A 24,071-nucleotide genomic window follows, 5' to 3' on the forward strand; every position below is an offset into this window, starting at 1 on the left:
GCCTGATTGTAAATTCCTTTCCAATGGAAGTTGGAACTGGGTAGGTTCTAGGGGGAAATAATTTTACTTGATCTTCCACAGAAGCTGGGAATTCCCACCATGTTTATTTCCTTCTGAAGAATCCTCTTGAGCCAATCGTATCTGATTCTTGAAATTGCAGTTTAAGAAAGTAAAGACTCTTGAATGAATCTTGACCTTTGCTGACCACATGAAATAAAAAAAAAATCCTTCTGTTTTGAACCCTCAAAGTGCTTGGATGACTTTAGGAAGCTAGGTAGCAGCTCTCAGCTGGGTCTTGAAAAGTTAAGTGAGGTTTAGTCCAACAGGGTCCTCGACTTAGGACTGACTATTCATTTAATGACTGATGCAAGTTATGATAGTGCTGAAAAAAGTCCAGTCCATGCATTTTACAACTGAGCTAACCACCAACCTGTGACCGCATGACTGCAATTCAGGCACTTGGCAGGTAGCTTTCATATCCAGGTACTCCTTGACTTACAACCACAGTTGAGCCCAACATTTATGTTGTTCCATGAAACATTTGTTAAGTGAGTTTCACCCCATTTTACGACCATCCTTGTCACAGTTGTTAAGGCAATCACTGCAGCTGATAAGTTAGTAACCCGGTTGTTAAGTGAATCTGGCTTCCCCCATTGACTTTCCTTGTTAGAAGGCTGCAAAAGGGACCCTGCAACCGTCATAACTGTGAACCAGTTGCCAGGCGGCTGAATTTTAATCACGTGAGCATGTGAAGCAATAAGGTGCGAAAATCACATATAGAAAGTTATGCCAATAGTTCTGCCACCCCCAATAGTTCAAACTGGCCATCCAGTCTGAGATGTGTATCATGTCATGTGGGGCATCCTCAAGTGGTGTCTCAGACATCTGGCTCGCCAGGATGGTTGACTTTGGCCTGAATAGATAAGAGGCTACAGCTGTGCAGTAAGCAAGTAAGCATAGTCAAGAAAGTTTTCCCAAGTTTTACAGTTCACCATCACAAGCCTCCAGCACTCTTCCCCCCACCCCCCAGGTCCAATTAACCCCCCCCCCTTTCTATGGCAGTTTTGGAAAGACAAATAGAAGAAGGATTCTTGGAGGCTGACGTTTGGCCCTCCTGCAAAAGAGGCTTTAGCCCTAGAAAAGAAAAAATATATATAAAGCAACAGGAAAATAAACATTCCATATAAGACAATATAAAACATTTAAAAGAAGTTAAGGTTTGTCAGGACTTTGATGATGCTCACCAAGCTCATAAAAAGCAAGGAGACAAAAAGAGAGCCCCACAAAAGCCATACCAAGCGGGCTATGAAGTCTTCTTATCCACTAAGTATTTACAAACAACCCAGAAATCTAAAAAAATTAGGGCCTAACTATGGGGGACCTTTCCCAATTGTATTAATTGTGAATCCTGTTGCAGTACGATTGCAATCGCCAAAGACGCTTAGACGGAGTCACCCTGTCTTTCACGTCAGTTTGTTAAAACCTCAACATACATCCGATTTGCGACTTGACCAGGATGCTGCAACGGTTGTAAGTGTGAAAAATGGTCATAAGTCGAGGACTACCTGCATTCTAGAAGTCTTCCTTGTGGTTAGCAGTCGTGGTGCACAAAGCTGCTTTTTGTGTTTGTTTTTAAGCCACGTCTACCGTTTCCGCTCCTGAGGTCTCTGTTTACCTTGGCTCTCCTGTTCCTCAGCTCCTCTTGTCAATCCTTTGTTAGGCTTATCTTGGATTAATTTCTCCCGACTTCCTCTCTCTTTGGCTAGACTCTGCCACCCCACCCTGCTCATGGAAGGAAAGAGATCCAATCCCGGGGGTGACCCAGCTCTTCTGTGGCTCTGGATGGGATGGGGAATGGAATGAACCTTCTCTACTGCAGAAGAGCCGCAGCAGATCTTGAAGTTGTCCACACAGTTTGAGCTTCCCTCTTCCTGTGAATTTATCCCTTTCAGAGGAGGAATTCTGGTTTGCTACGGATATGCTGACCGGAAAGCAAGAGGGGGGTTCTCACACAGACAGAAACATCTGGAGAGGTTTTTCTTGGCACCCAAATCTGTGCACCTGGATGGACATCTCAAGTCTTTTGTTTTCTAGTGTGTGCTGCATCTTCCTTGTTGGAATCAAAACCTTCCGTTGCTGGATGGACAGTATGGAGTTAGTAATGGGAAGCCAGTTCAAAGGTAGATAAATTGGAGCTTCCCCCTTTCATTTCTGCCAGCGAAGGGCAATTTATTCTTTTTAAGTCCCTTATTTTAATTTTTAAAGCATCTATCTGTTTGTTTTGGGGGTTGGAGATTTCGGAGGCCAAGCGCTGTGGATTTCACTGCAAGTTCTTTTCAACTTCCATCCAACTGGCAAGAGGATGTTGATGGGATTGTCCTGGTTTTTATTTTTTAATCCTTTGTTGTTGTTTTTCTGGTCCAAAGGAAGACACTTCTGGTACGGTTGCATTCATTTCCTTTCAGGCCCATCTCTTGGAATAGAGCCGGCAGCTGTTTACATGTCTTCATATTTCCTTCTTCATTGTCTAGCCTACAATATATATGAAAATTTCTCTCCAGAAGGGAAACACTCACAATGGGCAGAGGGGCTTCTAATTTCCCCAAAACTCCTTCTCTAACATCCTTTGTCCATCTTGTGGGCCCTAATGCATCCCAGGTACTCTGCCTGCAAGCCTCAGAGCCCCTCTACCACAACTACCTGGTGTTACACAAACCACAAAGTACAAAGACTCGAGCTGCTCCCTTGAGCAAATAGACTTAATGCGTTAAAGGAGTTGGAGCACCACAAACATGTCTCAGAATACATGTTCAAGGAGAAAGAGATTTGTTTTAAGATTCTTGGCATGGGAGAGAAGGTGTGAGGTGAGGTTTACCACCACAGGAGTGAACTGGTAGAAGCCCAGGGCACAAAATTTATTGTCTGGTTTCCCAAGGATGTGAATTGAACACGCACCAATGAGTACTGTGATTTCTAGCTTTTTTGTCACCACTTGAAAAATCATCATGAGGCAGAACGGAGTCCTGGGGAATCTACTTATTCTACTTTCACCAAGCACCTCTGAGATAATTATGTATTTATCTCATATGGCCTTATCTGTTACAGAGTAATAATAAATACAGGCAGTCCTTGTTTAGCAATTGCCTCATTTAGCAACAGTTTGCAGCAACAACAGTGACAAAAAAGTAACTTTGCAACCAATTCTTACATTTATGGCCTTCACAGGTAGAGGAAAGGAAAGCTGATAGTAAGATCACAAGCCCAGTCACTTAGTGACCATTTTGGTTAATGACCTGGTTAACATAGTTGGAAGGGACTTTGTAGGTCATCTAGTGCAACCCTCCCACCCAAGCAGGAGATCCTGCACCATTTCTGACAGATGGCAGTCCAGTCTCTTCTTGAAAGCCTCCAGTGATGAAGCTCCCACAACTTCCGAAGGCAGCTTCTGTTCCATTGGTTGGTTGTTCTCACTGTCAGAAAATTTCTTCTTATTTCCAGGCTGACTCTTTCCTTGATCAGTTTCCATCCATTATTTCTTGTTTGGCCTTCGGGTGCCTTGGAAAATAGCTTGACCCCTTCCTCCCTATGGCAGCTCCTCAAATATTGGAAGACTGCTATCCTATCTCCTCTGGTCCTTCTCTTCTCTAGACTAGCCATGCCCAGTTCCTGCAACTGTTCATTGTATGTTTTAGCCTCCAGTCCCCGAATCATCTTAGTTGCTCTTCTCTGTACTTTTTCTAGAGTCTCAACATCTTTTTTATAGTGTGGTGACCAAAACAGGATGCAGTATTCTAGGTGTGGTCTTACTAAGGTTGCCAAACCAATTGTAATTGCTAAATAAGGATTCCTATACATTTGTGGATAAGGATGGAAATAACATATTTTTTAAATGTATGCAGTGAACATATTTAAAAATATTTCTAAATGAAGAACCCCCAGATCGACCCTTTTAAAAGGGTAATTCTTAAGGACCGTAACCATTGTTCTTCCAAAATTGAGTTTTGTATTTGAGTTCAGAAACTCCCTACCAAGGGCACCTGTCTCACTTCCCCATTAATAACTTCCAGAAGGTGGTGAATTACAGTAAATTCCTTTTCAGAAAGGAAAGTGTGCACTTTCAATTAAGTCTTCTGTTTTAACCTGTGCCCTTTCAATGTTTAAATAGCTTGACTCCTGCTGCATTGTGTTTTTATGCAGCAGTTCTTTTGTTATGGGGTGATTTAAAGAAGTAGGAAGTTTTTAACTGTTGAGCTAAGTATTAACATAAGCTGCCTAGGCCATTTTTGGAATAAGAGGGCCTTTGTATGGTTGAGTTTCGAAGGCATAAGTCTCCTTCCATGGGAACACAGCAGGCCAGCCAAAATCATAATCCAGGTATCGCCAGCTCTGCCATCACAAAATGAGAACAACCTGTTCTTCTCCAGATAGGTTTTCAATGGACTTTCACTTGGAAACATTGGAGAATTTAGCATCCATAATTATTTCTTGATTGTGGCTCCAGGTTGATAAAATAAACTTTTGCCTGAGGCCAGATTAACAGCTGCTCTGATGATTTTTCTAAAAGTTGGAACCAAACTCATCTAGAGAAGATTTGTTTGACCCTGTCAAGGACAATAAGGTAGAACGGTTTGTTTTTCTTGTTGATTACGGTGGCGTATAGAAAGAGATGAAAGAAACCATACTATTGATTGCAGCAGATAATTCGTCAGTTTGATGAACTTAGACAGAAGATCTTGCTTTTTTTAAAGAAGTATTTTGCGTCCTGCTAAAAGCAGCTTTTCATTACAAACAGCAACATAATACTCCTTTCTTAAAATTACATTTGCTTGCTTCTTTGGCAATAAACTTCAAGATTTCCTTTGTTTATCAGAAGGCACCAAGTTGCAGTCTCCAGTCTTTTTCCTCCTAGTGAGGGAAAAAAAAAAGATTTCTAGAAACCTAAACCCAAAATTAAAGCATCCCAGGAGGGTGTCCATCCTTCCTGTCGAGGAAGCAGATTTTGGCACCTCTTTCTGATATGGGGGCCGGGATCTGGAAGGCCACAGGGTATCGGTTTCAAAGTCGGCTGTGTGTGCAGCTGATAGGACATATTAATGAAGCACAGATTAGTACCATGTGACCCAGGCATGGCGTTGCCAGGCAGGCAGACTTAACGAGGCTAATCAGAAGCATATTTTTGGTTCCCGAAATTACATCTTAGTTGATGTCAGGAGGGAGTAATTATCATCCCTGGATTTGAGATGGTTTTGCAATGATCCTGGGCCCTGGACCTCGGCTTCTGAGCCATCAGATGCTTAACGGGAAAGAAATCACCTTGCTACAAAAGAAAGGAATGGAATGGAATAGAAGAATTAGGAATAGGAATAGAATAGAATAACAGAATAGAATAAGGAATCGAATGGAATGGAATACAAATAAGGAGAAAATAGTATAAAATAGAGTAGAGAAAATGATATAGTTTAGAATTAGAATAGAATAGAGAAAATAACAGAGAATAGAATAATGATATAGAATTGAATAGAATTAAAATAGAATAGAGAAAATAGTATAGAATAGAATTCTTTATTGGCCAAGTATGGTTGGACACACAAGGAATTTGTCTTTGGTGCCGAGAACTGAGAATTCCCAGTTTCAAGTACGAATGTTTGGTCCCTCATGTTCAGCTTTCTTTTAGCTGGTTTTGATCCTGGTGACATTGAAACTTTAAGCCAGTGTTTCTCCACTCTTGGCAGCTTTAAGATGTGTGGACTACAGCTCCCAGAATCCTCCAGCCAGCATGCAGGATTCTGGGGAATGGCCGGCAGGGGCAGGGAAATCCTGGGAGCTGAAGTCTTAAAGTTGCTAAGGTTGAGACACAACTGCTGTAAAGAAAGTTGGTAGTAGAGTTCCCTACGATAAGGATAATATTCTAAGCAATTGGGGATAGTCCTCAACTTATGACCAAAATTTATGTCACTAAGTGAAACATTTGTTAAGTGAGCTCTGCCCCATTTTATGGTTTTTCTTGCCACAGTTGTTAAGTGAATCACTGCAGTGGTGAAATTAGTAACACCGTCGTTAAGTGAATCTGGCATGGACTTTGCTTGTCATGAGGTTGCAGAAGGGGGTCACATGACCTTGGGACACAACAATGGTCATAAGTATGAACCCGTTGCCAAACATCCAAGTGTAGATCACAGGACCATGGGGATGCTGGAGCGGTGCGGTGGCTTGGAGGGGGAGCTCTTGCCTTACAATCAAGAGGCTGTGAGTTCGATCCTAGGTAGAGGCAGGTATTTCTGGGCACAATGAGAATATATCGGCCGAACAAAACTCCGCATTGGCAACAGGAAGGGCATCCGGCCACTAAACACTCTGCCAGCTCCATTCAGTTGCACAGACTCCACCCTGCAAGGGATTATGGGGTTGTTAAATGATGATGATGATGACCATCATTAAATGATGATGATGATGAAGACCATGGGGATGCTGCAATGGTCATAAATATGAAAAACGGTCATAAGCCCCTTTTTTCCGTGCCGTTGTAACTTCAAACAGTCATTAAACCAACTGTTGTAAATCAAGGGCTATCTGTACTTCGCATGGCTGTATCCTCTTTCTCTTCTGCCCTCAAAGGAATTCGAAGCAGAGCATCTGGAACTGACCACTGGCCTTTTGGGGTTCCCCATTTCGCAGGCTGCAGGGTAATCGGGTTGGGTGATTTCTCCAAATTTCTTCCGGGTTAGCTGATTTAACAGATAATCAGAGTTGGAAGGGACCTTATAGGTCACCTAGTCCAACCCCCCGCCCAAGCGGGAGACCCTACAACATTTCTGACAGAGGGCAGTCCAGTCTCTTCTTGAAAGCCTCCAGTGATGAAGCTCCCACAACTTCTGAGGGCAGCTTCTGTTCCACGGGTTGATTGTTCTCCCTGTCAGAAAATGTCTCCTTATTTCCAAGTTGAATTTCTCCTTGATCAGTTTCCATCCATTATTCCTTGTCTGGCCCTCGGGTGCCTTGGAAAATAGCTTGACCCCCTTCCTCCTCTCTGTGGCAGCCCCTCAAATATTGGAAGGCTGCTCTCCTGCCTTCCCTGGTCCTTCTCTTCCCTAGACTAGCCAGGCCCAGTTCCTGCAACCGTTCATCGTATGTTTTAGTCTCCAGTCCCCTCATCATCCTGGTTGTTCTTCTCTGCACTCTTTCTAGAGTCTCAACATCTTTTTTATAGTGTGGTGACCAAAACTGGATGCAGGATTCTAGGTGTGGCCTTAACTAAGGCTTTACAGAGTGATGTTAGTACCTCCCTTGGTCTCGATTGTATCCCTCTCTTAATGCAACTTAGGATCGCATTGGCTTTTCTGGCTGCTGCTGCACACTTTCCTCCCCCTCCTGGTAGTTTCTCAAGGGCGGCTCTCCCTTCCTTGCAATAACAAGCAGGCCTGTTGAGGAACGAGGCCCTCCGGGAACATCCCTCTGGTCTCAAGCATCCTCCTGGGATTTAGAGGAAAACAAAGTATAGGCTGGAGGCAGCTGGAGAGAGGATTTGGACCTTCACACCATCAGGTTTAGGTGTGAGGATCAGTGCGGGGAGCTGTAAACTAACCTAAGAACTTACGCCTGGAGAAAGAGTCACCGTCCCTGGAGCTGCAGATACTGGCGAGGGAAATTCCTCGCTGGGCAAGTGGCAGAAAGTGCAACTGGAAAAAGGCTGCTAGAGGGGCTTCTCATTCTTCCACACACCTTTCAGGTTAATAGGGTGTTAGAGCTTCATTTAAAAAAAACAGTGGTAGGGCTTCCAGCAGCTTCTCCTAGAATCTGATTTGATTGTGGCCTTTCTCTGCACAAAGATCCAGAGACCGTCCCCGTTTTGGGTTTGTAAATCACACTCTTAATTTGGGGGTCAAGAGGGACTGACTGCATACCTGGGGGCAGAGAATGAGCTGGTGCCATGGTCAGTGGAAGTGAAATCTCAGCCCGAAGAGGCCGCAGTGGGCTGTGGATGAGAATCTTGGAAAAATAAGCCCAGGGAACCTGGGAATCGTCGGGTGGTTTTTGGCCGCAGCGTGAACGTGGTTTGCTGCGGCCTCCTTGCAAGGACGCCCTGTGATCCACGCTGCAGGCTCCCATTTCCTTTCCTCGCCGAGGTTCTTCCTCACGGGGCAGAGGGCCAACATGGGGAAAGCAGCGTGGCAGCACAAGACGCCGCAGGCCTTTTGTGTGTACGGTGTCATGACAAAGATGCAAAGGAGCTTGGATTGCAATACTTTAGTTTGACTATTCTGTTTCTCTCTCTCTCTCTCTCTCCCTTTTCCTTTCTCCCTCTCTCCCTTCCTCTCTCCTTTTCCTTTTCTCCCTCTCTCTTTCTCCCGCTTTCCCTCTCTCCCTTTCTCTTCCTCTCTCTTTCCCTTTCTTCCTCTCCCCTTCTCTCCCTTTCCCTCTCCCTTTCTCTCTCTCTCCCTCTCCCTTTTCCCTCTCCCTTTCCTTTCTCCCTCTCCCTTTCTTTCCCTCCCTTTCCCTTTCTCTCTCTCTCCCTTTTCCCTCTCCCTTTCCCTTTCCCTTTCTCTTTCTCTCTCTCTCCCTCTCCCTTTTCTCTGTCTCCCTTTCTCTCTCTGTCTCCCTCTCCCTCTCCCTTTTTCTCTCTTTCTCTTTCTCTTTCCCTCTTGTTTTTCCTTCCTCTCTGTATATAATACTCACACACGCCATACAGTATATATACACAGACGTGTGTGTGTGCGCGTGCACGTGCACACATGCATATGGATATATCTGTGGATTCACATGTACCCCTATGTGTGCATGCATGTATGTTAAAGGAATGGATACAAAGATGAAAGCATTGCTTTAATTACCTGTGAGGGAAGACTGAAAGAATTGGCGAAGGGTCCAGAGCCATGAGACGCTCTGAAAGAAGGACCGGCCATTTCTTGCTAGCCACAAGAGTAAATCCTGGCAGAAAATTGGACATGGAAGAAAAGGGGAAAGGAACCGGAGTGAAAGTAGAATGGCTGCAGGCTGAAGAATGGATGATTCTCTCCCAGCGGAATTAGCGGAGAAAGAAAGTGCAAAGAAAGTGGCTGTCACGCTGTTTGGAAGAGAATGAAAAGATTGAATGTTGCTGAGGGCCAGAGAAGTTGTGGAATTACGCTAAACGGAAGCATGAAAGAGGTTATTAGGCAAACGATAAAACAGAAGAGGCAGAAAGGAGGAAAAAAAGGCATATAAAGGAAGTGCTGCACAAATTGGAATGGATAGCAGGAAAATATTGAATAGTTATACAGACAGAAAGCTTTGATGTTAGAACTGGATTGGTTGGGGATACCAATAGTGTATACAGGAAGTCTTTCAACTTATGACCGCCCTTGAGGCCAGGATTTCTGCTATTAAGTGAGACATTTGTTATTTCTCCTTATTTTACGACCTTTTTTGCCACCCTGGTTAAGTGAATCACCACAATTGATAAGTTAGTAACCCGGTTCTTAAGTGAATCTGGCTTCCTCACTGATTTTCCTTGTCAAAAAAAAAATTGTAATAGGGAATGGCATGACCTTGGGACACGGCGACGGTCGTAAGTATGAACCGTTGCCAAGCCTCTGAATTTTGATCATGTGACCATGGGGATGCTGCAACATTCATAATTGTGAAAAATAACAATAGCAATAGCATTTAGACTTCTAAACCGCTTCCCAGTGCTTTCCAGCCCTCTCTAAGCAGTTTACAGAGTCGGCCTCTTGCCCCCAACAATCTGGCTCCTCATTTGACCCACCTTGGAAGGATGGAAGGCTGAGCCAACCTTGAGCCTGGTGGGATTCGATCTGCCAAATTGCAATAGGAGTAGCTTGCAGTACTGCACTCTAACCACTGTGCACCATGGATGGATGGATGGATGGAAGGAAGGAAGGAAGGGCAATAGCACTTATATAACACTTCACAATGCTTTTATAGCTCTCTCTAAGTGCTTTACAGAGTCAGCTTCTTGCCCCCAACAATCTGGGTCCTCATTTGACCCACCGCGGAAGGATGGAAGGCTGAGCCAACCTTGAACCAGTCAAGATCAAACTGCTGGCAGTCGGTAGAGTTAGCCTGCAATACTGCATTCTAACCACTGTGCACCATGGATAGATGGATGGATGGATGGAAGGAAGTAAGGACAGACAATAGCACTTAGGCTTATATATACAGCTTCACAGTGCTTTTACAGCCATCTTCTTAAGCAGTTTACAGAGTCAGCCTTTTGCCCCCAACAATCTGGCTCCTCATTTTACCCACCTCGGAAGGATGGAAGGCTGAGTCAACCTTGAGCCTGGTGAGATTCGAACTGCCAAAGTTCAGGCAGCCAACAGTCAGCAGAAATAGCCTGCAGTACTGCCCTCTAACCACTGTACCACCACGGCTCAGAAATATTCATAAGTCATTTTTCATTGCCATTATAACTTTGAATGGTCACTACATGAACTATTGTAAGTCCAGGACTACCTGTATGTGCAATGCCATTTTTTTGGAAGCACCTAAACTATTCGAAATAAATGTTTACATAGACTGAATAATGTAGGACAAAAATTCAGAGATTGGGGTGTGTGTGTGTTTGACAGGAAAAAGCGTGAATTTGTAAGTTATAACAGATAATCAGAGTTGGAAGGGACCTTGTAGGTCATCTAGTCCAACCCCCCCACCCAAGTGGGAGACCCTACACCATTTCTGACAAATTATATATAAATGGCAAAAAACTAGAGTAAGTACATAAATCTGTGTGACTTGGTAGAATGTTTACTAACGATGGGAAAGTAGATTGGAAAATTTTAAGATGTGCAAAGGCTGATTGTAGGAGACATGTGGTTGGTTGCAAGGAATAGATGTTTGTGTGTGGGGTGGAATGAAACCTTTGCCCATTTTATGATAGGGAAAGGGATAATTGAGAATGTCAGGGGTCTCATAAAAGGGAATTGACTGTTGTGGGAATGTGATCCTGAAGAAGGCTGTGTGGAAGAACCAGAAGAGGAGCCGCCGAAGGGTGCCGAATGAATTAAGGATTGAAAGAAAAGTATGTCTCCAAAGGAGCTACGCTGAAATGCTTTGATCACATGCAGAGGACAAAAAAGTCACCAGACAAAGAGATGAAGGAGTGAATGAATCAAGAGGAGAGTGAAGATGGAGAGGGTTGTGTTTGGAGTTGATAGATAAAGAGTTTGAAAAAGAATCCGGAAATTTAAGGAGCAAAAGACAAAATAAGGAAGCAGTGAATGAATATGGTGGAACCCAAAGATCGTTTCCAAGGTTAGAGAGGGACGAGGGGGTACTATAGATGAATGGCGCTGTGGAAATTAATTTTAGCTGTGCTTCCTTTTCCTCTTCATTTCTTTTTCTTGCTGTTTCTGAACTCTCTTTGCCCTTTGCATGATACTGCTTACTTTAAAAGATGACTTTTAACCAAGTCTCTCTGGAGCTACCATGAAATTTGTTTGCCTGGGGCTGGTCACTCTCACGCTTTTTGGCTCTGCTTCCAATTCAGTGCTCACCCCGACTTTCTTCCAGCCCCCATCTGGGTTCAAAGCCCAACCCATCTACACCAGCAGTCTCCAACCTTGGCAACTTTAAGCCTGGAGGACTTCAACCCCAGAATCCCCCAGCCAGCTTTGCTGAATTCTGGGAGTTGAAGTCCTCCAGGATTAAAGTTGCCAAGATTGGAGACTGTTGACGTAATTCCCCGTTAGGAGAATGCGTGCATACAGGGAGACGTATTTGAGAGAAGTGTTTGAATAATACACACACAGTACACAGATACGCTGTACAGTAAATGTAGGTTTTTACTTCAAGAAAGGTTTAAGCAAAGTCCAAAATAAGCAGTCCAAAGTCGTTCACAGGTAAAATCAGTCAGTTTTCAATCCAGGGATAATCCAAATATCAAAGCCCAGTGTCAAAAAACAGTTCAGTAACAGACTTACATTAAATCCAGTAATATCAGTCAATTCGAAGAAATGGAGGAACAGCAATACTTTCCAACAGAAGGAAACAGATACTCACTCAGACATACTCTCTTCTGAGACTAAGACTAAAACAACCCAGGTTTCGGGCTCCATCTTATGGCCGTTTGAGAAACCATACCCAATTGCAGTTTTTGCAATCTCTTGAAAATATAGTACTAAAATGCCTATCCTGGTTTATATATTTCTAAGCCAAATACCTGTTAGGTGACTTATATTCCTAACAGAGACCCCTGATCTACACCCTCAGAAGCTGCCCTAGATGGTGTCACAACAAATGCTAGTTTAATGGTCTTTAATGGTCCACCCTCTATGCCAGTGTTGGCTAACCTTTTTGGGCTCCTGTGCCAAAAATTATGCATGTGCAGAAGGCAATACGCGCAATCCCCCCATGCCACCTGCTTACCTGCACTGGGCCTCACAGCTGATTTTTTGGCTGGTTTGAAGCCTTTTTCAGCCTCCCAGAGGAGGCTCCGGGCCAATGTTTCACAACCTTGGCAGCATTAAGATGTATGGGTAGACCTCCGTCTGCAGAACTTCCCCAGCCAGCCCGGGGAATTTGGGGAACTGGACTTTAAGCTGCCATTGCTGGGAAACATTCCTGTATGCCCTTCCATCCATGGCATTTTGCAGAAGACTCAGGAAGCATAACAAAAGTATGGCTTTTTTTCTTTCTTTCCGGGGAAGGAGGCATCGAATCCCACTGCAAAATTTGAACAGATTGGAAGGAATATTTTCAGCCGAGTAGCTTTTTTCCTCTATTAAAAATAGTTGCTCTGCTTGAACACTGGAGTTTTCTTTCCTAATCCTTTTTGACACCGTTATAAAAACATTGAAAAGCTTCCCTTGGTAAGCAGTGGGTCCATCTTGTCTGTATTGACTCTCAGCAAAGTTTCAAGTAAAATTTGTTCTGAATTCCTCCAAAGATGTTTAGAGGTCAGTCTTGGGGCCATTGATTCACGTCCCTGTTAGTTTGCAGGCAGATTTTGTCAATAGCCTTCCTCGGAGACGTCAAATATAGGAATTAGGCCGTTTGACTTTCTACCTTTGTTGGGCATCTCCCTTCCCAGGTGTACTTGACTTGCCTGAGGTGATTGGGCATTGAACTAAATGGTTTTGCCATATCACTGCTTTCACCCACTTGGCAACAAATGTTTTCTGGCCCTCTTGTGCGTGTGGGACAGTTGCCTCCTTCTTAATGTGGTTGGGTAATCCTCACCAATCAAGAATGAACATGCAATGGCTGATATCACAATGTTGCCTCTGAAATGGCACCAGCATCAAATGTCAGTCACTTTTTTGGCAACTATTCATTATGTTGCAGAAGTTGTTGCAGACATGTTAAGGAAAGAAGAAAGTCTTTTTTGCAAGGGGGAAAAAAAGAATTTGGCGTGTGAAACGCTGCTAAAAAAAATGTGTTAAAACAAAGTTTCATACACACTTTGATTCTTAAAATCGCATGAATCAGTCTGGATATTGTTTTGTGGGTCATTCTTCTGAGGCCCGTTTCATTCTAAGAACTCCATAATTTCCCCCCAAACAGGTCACTTTTTCATGGGGGTGGGGAATTTTCTTAACTCCCCCTCCCAACATGAAAAATGTTGGATGTAGCTTCAGTCTTAACAGTGTTTTAAAGCTGGAAGCCATGTTTTAAGATGATGATGATGATGATGATGATGATGATTTATTTAAATTTATTGGCCACTAAATTTAAAAAAAAATTACAGTTGTTTTAAACTAAAGTCCTAGCACCAACACATTTGAGATCTGTTTGTGAGTCTGCTGTAGGCATCTGGGGCAGTGTTTCCATTCTTCAAGTAGAATGCGGACTTGCATTGGATGGCAGTGTAATTCTCTCACGGGCCAGTCCTATGTTTAAATCTTTTGAAAATTTTAGGAACCAAACAAAAAGATTGACAGCCGAGCAGAGAAGTTTAGCTTGGCTATCACAGGGGAAAAAAAAAACCCTCTGTAGAGGTATCAGAAAGAGAATTCCATCCTTGTGGACTCCCCAGCTGAATTCCAATTAAGTTGGAATTTTCTTTTTTCAATAGCCATAAGAAGTCTTATGCTACCATTTTTGTGTGTGTCCTGCCTCAGATTTTGATGGCACTGTTGCCTCATAGGCCAAAAAGAAAGAAACCTCTCCAGCTTGGAGACATTCATTGCTGCCCAGCATTGAGAGGCTGTTTTCATAAATACGTGCACAAAATGTTGGCTCTCCCAAAACATTCTAACTCTTTCTTTCCTCCTGTTTATTTTGCAGGTATTCCTTTGGTAAGTGAATATAACTCAGAGCATCGCAAATAGTTGTTTTTTTCAATGCACTTTTCGGGTATGTAATCTTTTAAAATTACTCTTATTTTTTTCCCTTCCTTTCTAGAGAGAGGTGTGCCCCATGCTTTTAAAGGCCCTAGTGTCTTATGTCTCCAAGTCCTGCTTAGAACAGGTTATTTCAGACTGTGTTCCATGAAGGGTTCCAGAATACTTTAAAAAAAAAATCACTCAGACAATTTGCTAACACCAGAGCTTTGCCTCTTGACCAGAGGTTATGAGAATTTTTGTTTTTCTTTTCTAACTAGCAGGTTCCATGGCCTGAGAAAAGTTGGACAACTTCTGCCCTGCAGTGCTTAAGGCTTGTAATCCTTCTGCTCCCCTTTAACCCCTCTCTCGGCGGCACCTGAAGCTCATTGAAAAGCCAGAGAAAATGTGGTCCCAATTTCAGGCAGAACCATCACAATGGGTTTAAGTTTCAGGAAAATAGCCGTTCTCAAGAGCCCGTTGCTTCTCCCGGCAGCCCTTCTATGGTATATACTATAGAATAGATCTCCAATCAAAGAAAGAGCCCAAATAAGTTTCCTGCAGAGACATAGCCAATGCGGCCATCCCCTCCTTACCTGCAAGGTTAGCCACAAGCAGGTGTTTTTCTAAGAGATGTGTGCTGTTTTCATTGTTAGAAATGTCAACAGAGAAAGTGGGCGCCAAGATTCACAAATGCCACCTACACTTTAGAGTAGAGTAGAATAGAATTCTTTATTGGCCACACAAGGAATTTGTCTTCGGTGCATAAGCTCTCAGTGTACATAAAAGATAGAAGTAATAAATTGTGATCCTAGTTATCATAAAAATACATTCATCATAAATCACAAGATACAACACTTAGTGATAGTCATAGGATACTAAAAGGCAATCAACTTAAATGATCATACTAGGAAATGAAATAAAACAATATAAACTGTAAAGATGCAAGCAACAAAGTTATAGTCATAAGTAAAAAAGGAGATAGGTAATAGGAAGGATGTGAAGAATAATAGATATAGAATAATAGTCTTAGGAAATAGTTGGGCATTGTTGAGGGAATTATTTGTTTAGCAGAGTGATGGCGTTTAGGGAAAAACTCCCCTTGTGTCTAGTTGTTCTGGTGTGCGGTGCTCTATAGCATCGTTTTGAGGGTAGGAGTTGAAGCAGTTTATGTCTAGGATGTGAGGGGTCCGTAGATAATTTCATGGCCCCCTTTTTGACTTGTGCAATATACAGGTCCTTCATGGAGGGCAGGTTGGTAGCAATTTAAAAAGGCATTTGATTTAGGACTGTATCTGAGTACAGGTAGTCTTTGACTTATGGCTACAATTGAGCCCAAAATTTATGTAGTTAATCGTCAAGGTGAAGACCTCATTGGCTGGTGGGCTTAAGCCCTCGGTTCCCAACCTCTTGGGACTGGTGGGCGTATCTGCACTTCGAAGGCATCTCACGGAGGAAAGGAGATGGCTTGACACATACTCCTAGTTACCCAAAGGCAAACAAGTGGCACCTTGTTCCAAACTCTTCCCAGCACCTGGGCGTGACTTTTCTCCAGTATTTTCCCCAGGTTGCAGCCCCAGGTATCTAGTAAAAGCCACCACCACAATACCAGGTGTGTTATGACAAATGACACTACGTCACATACCAACCTTCTGTTCAAAACAAATAATAAAATACTGAAGCAGTATACATACAGAAAGTTTTGATGTTAAAACTGGATTGGTTGGGGATACGAATATTGTATACAGGAAGTCTTTTCAATTTACGACCATCATTGAGTCCAGGATTTCTGCTGTTAAGTGAGACATTTGTTATTTCTCCTCATTTTACAACCTTTCTTGCCACCGTGGTTAAGTGAATCACCACAATTGATAAGTTAGTAACCCGGTTCTTAAGTGAATCTGGCTTCCTCACTGATTTTGCTTGTCAAAAAAAATTGTCATAGGGGATGGCATGACCTTGGGACACGGCGACCGTCATAAGTATGAACCATTGCCAAGCCTCTGAATTTTGATCCTGTCATGAGGATGCTACAAAGGTCGTAAGTGTGAAAAAATTGTCATAACTTTGAAAGGTCACTAAATGAAGTGTTGAGAACTACCTATACCCCTTGCTGTGCCAACTTTGTTTTTTTTATAACAAGTTTTTTATTTTTAACAACAAACATAGACAAACATAAACATAAAACAACAAATAAAATCTTTCAATTATCCAGTGTGTCAGTTGGTACATATTTTTTGTGCACAATATCTATAGTCTGTTCCGGACTATAAGTTTAAGTTTACATTCATATTACATTAATCAACTTTCCATGTCATATTATATTATTACATCATCATTAGATTTTAATTTCAAATCCGCATTATCCTTTACAGCAAATCTCAGTTCTTACTAATTTTAATTCATATTATAATTCATTCTATAATAATCAATTATAACATATCATTGCTATTGTATTATACTTCAATTTCCTACTTTTCTATCTAACCATTAGTATATTAAATCCCATATCTTAAAGTGTTCTTTTTCTTCCTGCTCTCTAACTGCTGACGTTAATCTACTCATTTCTGCACATTCCATTATTTTCTTCATCACCTCCTCCTCCTCTATCAGAGTTTTCCCATTTTTCCATTTTTTTGCCCTGCCAACTTTGGAAGAAGTAAACTGGAACCCATTGAAGTTTAAGTTCTTAATTTTTTAGGTAGCCTTTATGGAAGTGCCCCTCAAGGGGAAGGGGTCAAAAATTGGTTGTCACTGTTTAAAAAAATAGAGGTGGCAGAAATGCCATTTTTAACAGGTGCCCCCCAGTGCTTCTCAGCTGGACTTCCCAAAACATGATCCCAAAGGAGGTGGTGCTTGGTCCAGTTTCTGAGCTTTTGTGGGGGGCACAAAAATCAGGGGTGACAGGGCGTGAAAAATGTATTGGTAATCCTTGACATATGACCACAATTGGCAGCAGGATTTCCCAAGGCAGTCGTTAAACGAGTTGCCCCTGAGTTTGTGATCTTTCCCCCCTCATGATTGTTAAGTTAATCTTAGCTTGTTGGAAACCAGCTGGGAAGTCTTGAGTAGCGACTCAAGATGCTGTAACCGTTGTAAATACACGCCAGTTGCCAAATGCCTACATTTCGATCCCGTGACAGTGGGAGTCCTACAACGGTTTCATGTGTGAGGACTGGTCGTAAGTCACTGCTTTCAGTGCCAATATAACTTTGAACAACCATTAAAGGAAGGGTTATAACTCAAGGACTTCCATTACTTAACCACTCCGCCCAGTCTCCAACTCTCAAAACTTTATAAAGCCTCATTTCTGGTTATTCTTTTCTCTCTCTCTAAATATTCCAATCCCAAATAAATCTAATTGGACCTACTTCCTTGAGCGTGACCTGACATGAACTCAGACAAAACCGGTTTGCTTCCCGCTCTTCTCATCCAAATTCTTTCCATTTTGATCAGACATACAAATTTAACACATGGTTAGAACTAGGGGAGTAGTTTTTTTTCCTTTTCAACTCATGATACATTGTCTTCTGATAGTTTATTATTTATTTTTGCATTGCACACAGAGCATGTCTCTGAGCCATTAATAGAGTCGGAAGGGACCGTGTAGGTCATCTAGTCCAACCCCCCACCCAAGCAGGAGACCCTACACCATTTCTGACAGATGGCAGTCCAGTCTCTTCTTGAAAGCTTCCAATTATGAAGCTTCCAGAACTTCTGTTCCATGGGTTGATTGTTCTCCCTGTCAGAAAGTTTCTCCTTATTTCCAGGTTGAATCTCTCCTTGTTCAGTTTCCATCCGTTATTCTTTGTCTGGCCTTCAGGTGCTTTAGAAAATAGCTTGACCCCCCTCCTCTCTGTGGCAGCCCCTCAAATATCGGAAGACTGTTATCCTGTCTCCCCCGGTCCTTCTCTTCACCAGACTAGCCAGGCCCAGTTCCTGTAACCATTCTACATGTTTTAGTCTCCAGTACCCTAATCCTCCTGGTTGCTCTTCTCTGCACTTTTTCTAGAGTCTCAACATCTTTTTATAATGTGGTGACCAAAACTGGATGCAGTACTCTAGGTGTGGTCTTACTAAGGCTTTGTAGAGTGGTATTAGTACCTCCCTTGATCTAGATTGTATCCCTCTGTTAATGCAACTTAGGATTGCATTGGCTTTTTTGGCTTCTGCTGCACACTGCTGGCTCGTATTTAAGCACACTCTTGGTTCATATTTAAAGGCGCACTGCCTTCCTCACAGATGTGGCATGGTGGCTTCTTCAGGCTTGTGACAGTGAAAGGCAGAGGAGGCCGGGTCCTGGTTCTCTTCCCCCAGTGAAAGCATTTTTGGTCATTATTATTTTTGCATTGCACACAGAGTCTGTCTCTGAGCATTCCTCATCTATGTGGTATGCTGGCTTCTTCAGGCTTGTGTCATCCCGATGAAATGGTGGAGGAGGTGGAGGCCAACCCATCTGGAGCACTAAAAGGCTACTCTAAAGAGGTTTGTTGCCCCTTCTAAGAAAAGATCTGGGCTCCAATTCTCGCTTAGCTAAAAAGCAGGCAGTATATTTTTTTCCCTTCTTTATTCTTGTTTTGGATGTCGCTCCTGAATTGGGATTAATCAAATGAAAAGACCATGCACTGCTTAGTTTATTTATTTACTTGCTGAGGAATGCCAGAAGCCCACAAATACAGTATTTATTTTTTTTGTTCTATTAAAACTGTGGAGAACTGACACTTTGTTGTCCTCTGTTTGTTGTTATCCAAAAGCATTTAAATATTGCTGAGTTTTGCAAAATCCCACTCCAGACCTAGTAGCTTTCACTTCAAAGAAGTGTCCTAACAATCCCTGCAGTGATCTTTTTTATCTGCCAAGGGCTTCCTGTCCTTCCCCCTCCTCATATAAAAGGGAGTGGAAAAAGTTTGGGGCTTGGCTCTCACTTCAAACCGAAAGTGCCGTTATAAATAGCATCTTAAAAAAAAGTTTTGTAATAAAAAAATATCTTAAGATAGACGCGCACATGCATATCAGGGCATAAAACAGTAAGGCGTTATATAAAAATGATAATTTCATGATTAGTTTGCCATGGTAGTGCTGCTAATTTTGCAGAGGGTCGTGAAAAATAAATCAAGATGGGGGTGTGAGTGAAGTCCCCCCTTTTTTTAACGTGCACACAATACCTGTTTAGTTTAGTTTACTTTATTGTCATTGCACCTCGTACAATGAAATCAAACACTGCACTAGACAGCAGAATTCAAGAGAGCTACTGCCCTGGGATAGAAGCTGTTTTTCAGCCTATTTGTCCTTGTTTTTATTATCCTGTACCATCTGCCAGATGGTAATAGTTCAAAAAAAGGGGTGCCCAGGATGAGATGGATCTTTGAGGATGTTTTGAGCTTTTTGAAGGCAGCAGGAGCTATAAAACTCTTCAAAAGAGGGGAGAGGGCAACCCATGATCCTCTGGGCAATGACCTTAACCCTCTGGAGGGCTGTCCTATCTGTAGGACATATTATACATTTGTATATTAAACAGTCCCGTTCGAGTCAAAAATTGATTTCTCTCACAACTGAAAAACCAGTAGGCCAGGGATGGGGAACCTTTTATGGCTCACTCAGGAATTCTGGGAGTTGAAGTTTATAAGTCCATAAGAGCCAAGTTTCCCTACCCCTGGTATAGGGTCTTCTGCTTGAGCAGGGGTTTGGACTAGAAGATCTCTAAGGTCCCCATGATTCTGTGGATCTAGAATGGCCACCCATTCCTTAGGTCTCCTCCTCCTGCCCTTACCTGGTCAGAGACCTGTAGGACTACCATATCTGAACTGCAATACCTGGAATAGAACCACGAGATGGTAGCAGAGAGCTGGATTTTCCCATGAGCCTTTGATGCCATCTAGTGGGCCTGGATATTTCTACAGTTCACGTGTGAGAACTTTTACAGAAAGTTAACATTAAGCTTTGATTCCTGAAGACATTCTCTGGGTGAATGTGCAGTGGGGAGTTCACAGTCGCAACGTATTAATGTAGCCTAAAGTGAAAGAAAGGTGGACAGTATCTCCAAGGCACTATGGGGAGCATATTGTGCGTAGATAGTTTCCGTGTGTGGTTTGCTGGATCGTCGTCCCCCCGCCCACTGTCCAATATTATTGGATCAAGAGAAGCAGAAAACGCTGCCCCAAAATTAATGGATCTCATTGGCATTTAATGGTCTCCTGCTTGGGGTTGGGGGGGTTGGACTAGATGACCTACAAGATCCCTTCCAACTCTGTTTAATCTAATCTAATCCAATCCAATCCAATCCAATCCAATCTAATCTAATGCAGGACCAGGAGAAAGCTCAGAAATAAAAGGAATACAGAATGCCCAAGAATGCAGTTAAAAGAATGAATTAAAACTGTTTGGTTTTAGTTTACTCGCTTGTCTCAATAAGGCCATTTATTTTTTAAAACTTTTGTTGCACTTATACCATTGATTTTCTGAGATAGCTTGAACAGATTAAAAATACTGAGATGAAAGAAACCAAACCTCCCCTTTCTCCAAACATACAAACTTTTCTTTGCATGTTTTTCTATGGAAGGTGGGGACCTGGTCTTTACCTGGCTGGCACCCCTAATTGGACCATGGCTAGGAATCATGGTACCTCTCAAGCAGTTGGACTCTCATTTGCCTCATCTCTAAACAAATTAAAAGCACAGGGGACATAGTATTTTAAATAGATTTTTTTTTAAAGTATTACGAAGGAGAAAGGAAATTGATGTTAACTGAGCCTTAAGGAGAATGATCAACTGTTGCTGTTCAGCCTTTGGCAATAGAGATAAACACTTCAGGGTGTTATATGAATCTAGCCATAGGTTCAGTAATAATATGTGGCTTGTGGTTGAGTATGTTCTGTGAATCATGATTAAGCAGCAGCTTAATAGGTTGTGAAGATCAAAGCTAACTCCTCCATTGTTGTGGATCACCAGAGCATTCTCTGCTGGACTGGACAAGAAGCAGATTATACAGCTGGATTTTGGGGGTTTGATGAAATTGAATTAAGTCCGTCCTTCCTTCCTTCCTTCCTTCCTTCCTTCCTTCCTTCCTTCCTTCCTTCCTTCCTTCCTTCCTTCCCTCCCTCCCTCCCTCCCTCCCTCCCCTTCCTTTCCCTTCCCCTCCCTTCCTTCCTTCCTTCCTTCCTTCCTTCCTTCCCTTCCCTCCCTCCCGTCCCTTCCTTTCCCTTCCCCTTCCTTCCTTCCTTCCTTCCTTCCTTCCTTCCTTCCTTCCTTCCTTCCTTCCCTCCCTCCCTCCCTCCCTCCCTCCCTCCCCCTCCCGTCTCTTCCTTTCCCTTCCTCTTCCTTCCTTCCTTCCTTCCTTCCTTCCTTCCTTCCTTCCTTCCTTCCTTCCTTCCTTCCCTCCTCGCTCTCCCTTCCCTTCCCTCCCCTCCCTCCTTCCCTCCTGAATAACAAGGTTGGAAGGGACCTTGCAGGCCTCCTAGACTAGTCCAACCCCCTGACCCTCTACCATTTCAGACAAATGGCTGTCCAATCTCTTCTTGAAACCCTCCAATGGTGGGGCATCCCTAACTTCTGAAGGCAGAGTGTTAGTTGCTCTCCATGTCAGGAAATTTCTCCTTGCTTCCACATTGGATTAGATCAGGATTCTGGGAGTTGAAGTCCACAAGTTGCCAAGTTTGGAGACCTCTGGATTGGACAGACTCTCCTGCTAAGTGCTGAATAATAGGCAGTGCCTTCTGCTCAGCGGCGGGATTCACATTTTTTAACAACCGGTTCTGTGGGAGGTTGCTTAGTTGGTGGGCATGGCTTGGTGGCCATGTTATTGGCTGGCGTGGCCAACTCAATATCACTCACATCGAGGCACGAATCTCCTCCCCTGGCCTCTCATGACTGTGGGGATGCTGCAAGAGTTGTAAGTGTGAAAAATGGTCATAAGTCACTTTTTTCAGTGCCATTGTAACTTTGAATGGTCACTCCACATAAGCAAAGTACCAGCAAAGGAGGCGAAAAAACTCCAGAGAAGTTCCTGAGACAGGAAGTCTAGTCCTGCCAAGAACATAATAAGGGTTAACAGAGAGGCAGTTTCTGTAAGCAACACCAGAATGTTTCCTTCCTGCCTTCCTTACAGGATTAGGCCAGTAATTTCCTCTAACAACTGGTTCTCTGAACTGCTTAGAATGTTAACAACCAGTTCTAGCAAATAGAATCTAGAATCCCATCCCTGCTTCTACTGCGTTGATAGTCCCGACATGTTTTGTAGTCTTCAGGAGTGCATGCAAGACTTGTGGGGGGGGGATGTTTGTGTGTTGTGGGGGGAGGGTTTCCACTGCTGTGGTTTTTGTCAAACCCCCACGGCCTCCAGATAAGACTTCCTCTGCAGTGACATCCATTGCCCAAAGCTGCAGCTAAATAGGTTTGTCACGCTTGGTTGCGCTGGGCTGCCCTACCCCGTCCCTTGCAACCCGGTTTCCTCCGAGTGAGACCTTCTCAGAGGCCAGGGAAGGAGCTTAACGAAAAGCACCTGTTTAGAGGTTGCTTCAACAGCTGCTGGCAGCATTGGGTGACTCCCTGGCTCATCTGGGTCGTGAGAAACGCTTTCAACCATCTTGAGAATTGCCACTGTTGTTGATTCTAGATGATCCTGTTTACCAGGATTCGGCTTTGCAACATTTTAGGGCAGGGATGGGGAATTATGGCCCTTTTATGACTGGAGGACTTCCACTCCCAGAACAAGCAGTCCTGTCTTAAGTTACGACCTGTAATAGAGCCGGCTATACTGTGACACTCCTTCAACTGTTTGGAAGACTGCTATTGTGTCAACTTAGCTGCCTTTTCCTTAAGGTAAATATATTCACTTTTTAAAATTGTTTTTCATAAGATTTAGCCTCCAAACCCCTCATGTGTTCCATTAGGCAAGAAAAACCAAAAGTACCCATATAGACTGGGTGAAACCAGGCTCAATAGCAGTAACTGTGAGAGGGATCTTGGAGTCTTAGTGGACAACCAGCTAAATAGGAGCCAGCCGTGTGCAGCAGCAGCCAAAAAAATCAACACAATCCTCAGTTGCATTAACAGAGGGATACAATCGAGATCAAGTGAGGTACTAATACCACTCTATAAAGCCTTAGTAAGGCCACACCTTGAGTATCGCACCCAGTTTTGGTCACCACGTTATAAAAAAGATGTTGAGACTCTAGAAAAAGTACAGAGAAGAACAACCAGGATGATTAGGAGACTGGAGACTAAAACATATGATGAACGGTTGCAGGAATTGAGCCTGGTTAGTCTACGGAAGAGAAGGACCAGGGGAGGCATGATAGCAGTCTTGCAATATCTAAGGGGCTACCACAGAGAGGAGGGGTCAAGCTATTTTCCAAAGCACCTGAAGGCCAGACAAGGAACAATGGATGGAAACTGAACAAGGAGGGATGCAACCTGGAAATAAGGAGGAATTTTCTGACAGAACAATCAACCCATGGAATAGAAGTTGCCTTTGGAAGTTGTGATAGTTTCATTACTGGAGGCTTTCAAGAAGATATTGGACTGCCATTTGTCAGAAATGGTGCAGGAACTCCTGCTTGGGTTGAGGGGTTGGACTAGATGACCTACAAGGTCCCTTCCAACTCTGTTAATCTGTTAAATCCTGTTAAATCCTTCCTGTCATCATCATAACTTGACAGTTGTAAATTTGGACCGTCACGTGACTGACCCAATGTTACATTTTAAAAAAAATTTGAGGTTGTCATTAAATGAACACGGTTAAACAAGCCAATTCACTGCTCGGCTGTTTGACAGCGTGGTAGTAGCTGCGAATTTGGCTTTTTCGATTCCTTACTGT

At 43.1% G+C, this 24,071-nt stretch overlaps 1 protein-coding gene across 2 annotated transcripts in view; it reads left to right on the plus strand.

Moving 5' to 3' along the window:
* The window catches only part of LMF1 (lipase maturation factor 1), a 161,721-nt gene that overhangs the window by 13,382 nt on the left and 124,268 nt on the right, over positions 1-24,071 (plus strand). The window contains exon 2 of one of the 2 annotated variants that reach the window (XM_087912633.1): positions 14,224-14,292. The exons of the other annotated variant lie outside the window; for it this stretch is intronic. Coding sequence (XP_087768759.1) covers positions 14,280-14,292 — 13 coding nt within the window. The 5' untranslated portion in view covers positions 14,224-14,279. The remainder of the gene's footprint in view (positions 1-14,223; positions 14,293-24,071) is intronic. 2 annotated transcript variants of the gene reach the window in all.

The sequence above is a fragment of the Pseudonaja textilis genome, chromosome 14 (genome assembly GCF_049901715.1).
Source record: "Pseudonaja textilis isolate UNSWEBS1 chromosome 14, rPseTex1.2, whole genome shotgun sequence".
Taxonomy (NCBI): Eukaryota; Metazoa; Chordata; class Lepidosauria; order Squamata; family Elapidae; genus Pseudonaja; species Pseudonaja textilis.